Raw genomic sequence first — 4203 nt, forward strand, 5'->3', positions numbered from 1 at the left:
AAGGAGAAGCCCTCGGACACTTTATACCCGCTGGACACTTTCCGCAGCCTCGCCCAGGCTATTGACACTATCAAAACACATCCTGCCCGTTGCCGGCGTCTCTTTTTAGGCGCAAATCACAACTCCCGCACTCCTTGCGCTCGCCGCCCCTCTCGCTCTTCGTCCCGCTCCTCCTCCTCCGTCCCCGCCGCCAGCCCGGGTGCCGAAGCGCCGCGGCAGCCCTGAGGTGGGGACGGGGACCTGGGGCCGCTTTTCCCGGCGGAAGAAACCAGCACAGAGCAGCACCACAGAGCAGCCCAGGAGGGGAGGAAGGAGAGCAACCCGGGCCCAGCCGCGCGGCACCCTCGGAGGTGACCGCAGCGCCGCGCCCCGCAGGATCGGCCCCGCGGGCACTTCCCTCTCCGCGGGGCGTTATCCTGGAGGGAAAAGCGCTTCCGCGTCCCGCCTTTCCCGCTATTCCCGCGTCCGCCCGCCCGCGGACACCCCCACGCGCGTCCGCCCCCTCGGCGTCCCCGGCCGCGGCTCCACGCGCGGAGAGGCGCCGCCCCCAGCACCCCCCCGCCTCCTGCTCCGCTCCGCGCACGGGCGATATATAGCGCGCCCGAGGGGCGCATCCCCCCGCGCGCCCCCGCGCCGCCAGCCACTGTCCGCGGCGGGGCCGCCCCGCGCCGTGCCGTGCCGTGCCGTGCCGTGCCGCCCGGGCCATGTCCGCGGGCTCCGGGAGCGAGGCGGAGGAGCTGCCGGCCATGGAGCTGCGGGCGCTGCAGCTGCGCTACGCGCCGCCGGCCAAGCGGCGGCCGCGCGGCGAGCTCTACCCGTCGGGGGACAACTCTTCGGCGGAGGAGGACGAGGAGGAGGACGAGGAGGACGAGGAGGAGGAGGAGGAGGGCGAGGGCAGCGGCGCGGCGGGCGGCAAGAGGAAGCGGCCGCGCGGCGGCGGCGGGGGCAAGAAGGCGGCGGGGCCGCGCGCGGCGCCCGCCGAGGGGAAGCAGTCGCAGCGCAACGCGGCGAACGCGCGGGAGCGCGCGCGGATGCGCGTGCTGAGCAAGGCGTTCTCGCGCCTCAAGACGAGCCTGCCCTGGGTGCCGCCCGACACGAAGCTCTCCAAGCTGGACACGCTGCGCCTCGCCTCGAGCTACATCGCGCACCTGCGGCAGCTGCTGCAGGAGGAGCGCTACGAGGGCGCCTACGCGCACCCCGTCAGCCTGGTACGCGGCGCGCGGGAGGGCGGGCATCGCGCCGCGGGCGGGGAGCCCCGCGCCAGCCCTCATCCCTCGGGAAGGGAGGGATCCCCGAGCCCCGGGGCGGCCCCGGGGCGCCCGGCGAGGGGCCCCCGCGCGTGCACCGCGGCCACGGGGCCCTCCCTGGGCCTTGCAAACGCTTGAGAAGTGGCGTAAACGCCACGTACTCTGCGGGGACGCCGTGCTGCTGAGCGCAGCAGAGCAGAGCGCCTAACTGTAGTGAAAAATGCTATGAGAATATCTGCTCGAGAAGCTCGCTCCGCTCGGCTTCCCGCAGGGACCAGGGCACGGTGACGCGTTTGCAAGCAAAGCAGGCTTAGACATCTACCGGTGATAGGGCTGCGGTTTCATACGGGGCTAAACTTCCTAATACGAAATACCTTTTATATGCATATTTTTTTCTTTCTTACAGACTTGGCCATTTGTGGTTTCAGGACGACCTGACTCTGACACTAAAGAAGTTTCTACTGCCAGCAGATTATGTGGAACTACCGCTTAGTCAAAGTAAATGTTTTTTGTTGTTGTTGTTGATTATGGGTTTTCTTTTTTTTTTTTTTTTAATGGGCCGACTGTTTTTAAGAGCTGTGATTTACGGGCTCAAGACTAGAAGATAGTCACCAAAAAGTGTCTCTAAAAGCAGTGTTAAATCTGTGTCCCGCATAATTTCTTTCCCTTAGAACACACAGGGAAATAAGTACACGGAGAGCTGCATGGAAGGGAGGCAGAGGAGAGGAGTGTTTCTGAGAACTGCTTGCGGCAGCTGCAGTCTGCGACTCGGGAAGGCCTCTCCTTGGCTTCGTCGCTCTTGTCGCTGCCTCGGGACCGGCTGTTCTGAGGCTGTTAAACTAACAGAGGAGGAATAGAATGATGTAGCATTAACAGCATGGACCAGAGTACAACTCTGCCGACTAACCCCAACCAGTGTTATTTGTATTCTAAAGCAAAGCAGTATTTTAGAGTAGCTTTGAATCTCAGATAGATTTATAATATATTTTGATGGCTTTTGTACTCATGGATCCAGTTTCCTGCAACTATGCAATAAGTGTAGTCATCCTTTCTGTGTGTCCTTTTAGCCAGGGTTTTCTTAAAGAAAAGTAGCTGAGTTGTACATTTAGGCTGTCATCCTTTGGATCTGGAGGAGAAATTCTGCTAATCATAAAAAAGGGCACATGTGTTGTAAAGAACGGGCTTGTATGGTGTTGCAAAAGAACAAGAATTCACATTTTCCATATTATTCCTGTACTGTTAGGTTTGTCTATGAAACATGTTTACCCTCAGATGAGCTCTAGTGACGTGTCTTCACTATTTCAAATGCTGTAATGAAAGAGAATGCCATCAAATAAGTTGCAAATGTAAATAATTCTATTTTTTTATAAATGATATTAAAAGCTTTGTTACAATGGCTTCCTGGTGCTGTGATAGTGCATGGCTGCATCTGTGTAGGAACATCTTGATAGCGCAGATTCTTGAAACCTAGTTTTTAAAAACACTGTGCTCCTCGTGAGAGCAGCGGTTATTTCCAGCAACATGCTCAGAAACAACCCTTTCACCCCAGAAAACTCATTTTTTTGGTACAGTACAGTGCCAGTCAGCAGGATAAAACACATTTTAGAGCTTTATAGTATTCAATGCCATAATCTTTCCTGCGAATCAGGAAGGTCAACAAATGTGGATTAAGAAATAGATGTCATTCTACCTTTCCATCTATAGGCTCTTTTGCTTTTAGTTGTATTTGTGCAGGGGGGAAATGAGCTGCATTTTCCTAACGCAAGCAAACTTTTCCTGTTTAAAGATTACAACTCCTAAGCTTTTTTTTTTTTTTTCCCTCAAAATAATTTCCAAGAGGTTAACTGAGACTGAGGACAAGGACTGAATTGCTTTAGAGAAGAAAAAGCCTCCTCTTTTTTAAAGCTGACAGGAGGAAGTTAGGCATCACCTTAACTAGAACTAGCTTAACCTGGTTTCTTGTCAGGTCGCCTTACATCTCTGTAGAAAAGTGGGTTTCTGTTTTCAGATGTGATGTACAAACCTCAGACTGGCCCTTAGCAGTGTACTGTGGATAGAAGAATGGAGGAAAATTGTTTCCCTCTCTGCAAGGAGTAAAATAGTTCATAAGCACCTCAAAACCAAGTTAGGCCTCAGTCCAGGATTGGCTGAAATAGTTGTTTTCAGTGATCTGAAGGGAAGGGTCCAGCTAATCCTCCAGTTTTATCCAGGGAAAGGCTGTGAAGGAGTGGGCTACCCTAATTTGTCTTTGCACAGCCAAGGTGGCATCCCAACTGACTGTCCCTAGACAGCTTCATTAAGAGAAAAGAATATAAAGCCACTCAAAATGGAAGGACCCTTAGGAAAGAATGAGGAAAGTCAACTGATGTTTATCATTTGCAGCCCCAGAGAAAAGATTGCTCAGCAGTTTAACTTGAGATAATCTTAGTTGTGATACGTAGCTGGTTTTGGCCTTTATCCCAGCTGTAATTGGCTAAGGACTCCAAGAGATGGGAAAAACAAGGAAGGCATGGAGAGCTTTAAATGGCATAGAAAGAGCCGTGTGCAGTGACGGAAAAAAAATGTTCAGGGTAAATTCCCAAATACAAAGTAGTTACATTAAGTAAATACAGTGGGTCAAAACTGGGAGGGAGGAGTGTGGCATGAAGGAAAATGCATTATCGCTACCATCCGTACACTAGACTACAAGCTCTCAACTACATTTTTTTTTCTCCTGGCCATGTAATATATATATAAAAACTTTATTCACAGAAAAATGAATGCACTTATTGTGTCTGGTCACTGAAAAGTCACATCCATATGTGACAATCCGTAGTTTTGAAGCAGAAAAGCATAATTCTCTCAGCTGAGATTTCAGGGCAGAATAGGAAGAGGGAACTGCAGCTTTTAGACCGTTGAGGCTGTTTTAAGATTCCATCATTTATTTTAAATATATCTGTATTTATCTATATACCTA

General features: G+C 52.4%; 1 protein-coding gene across 1 annotated transcript; it reads left to right on the forward strand.

Moving 5' to 3' along the window:
• The first annotated feature begins 648 nt into the window (after nt 1-648).
• MSC (musculin) lies at nt 649-2644 on the forward strand. The gene is made up of 3 exons (XM_088520312.1): nt 649-1208; nt 1654-1745; nt 1919-2644. Exons 1-2 carry the CDS (start codon nt 705-707, stop codon nt 1738-1740), a joined length of 591 nt encoding a protein of 196 aa, XP_088376438.1. The 5' UTR covers nt 649-704; the 3' UTR covers nt 1741-1745; nt 1919-2644.
• Nucleotides 2645-4203: the final 1559 nt, after the last annotated feature.

The sequence above is a fragment of the Tinamus guttatus genome, unplaced genomic scaffold, assembly GCF_059628265.1.
Source record: "Tinamus guttatus ecotype Peru unplaced genomic scaffold, ASM5962826v1 Tinamus_guttatus_pri_ptg000086l, whole genome shotgun sequence".
In the NCBI taxonomy this organism is placed as follows: domain Eukaryota; kingdom Metazoa; phylum Chordata; class Aves; order Tinamiformes; family Tinamidae; genus Tinamus; species Tinamus guttatus.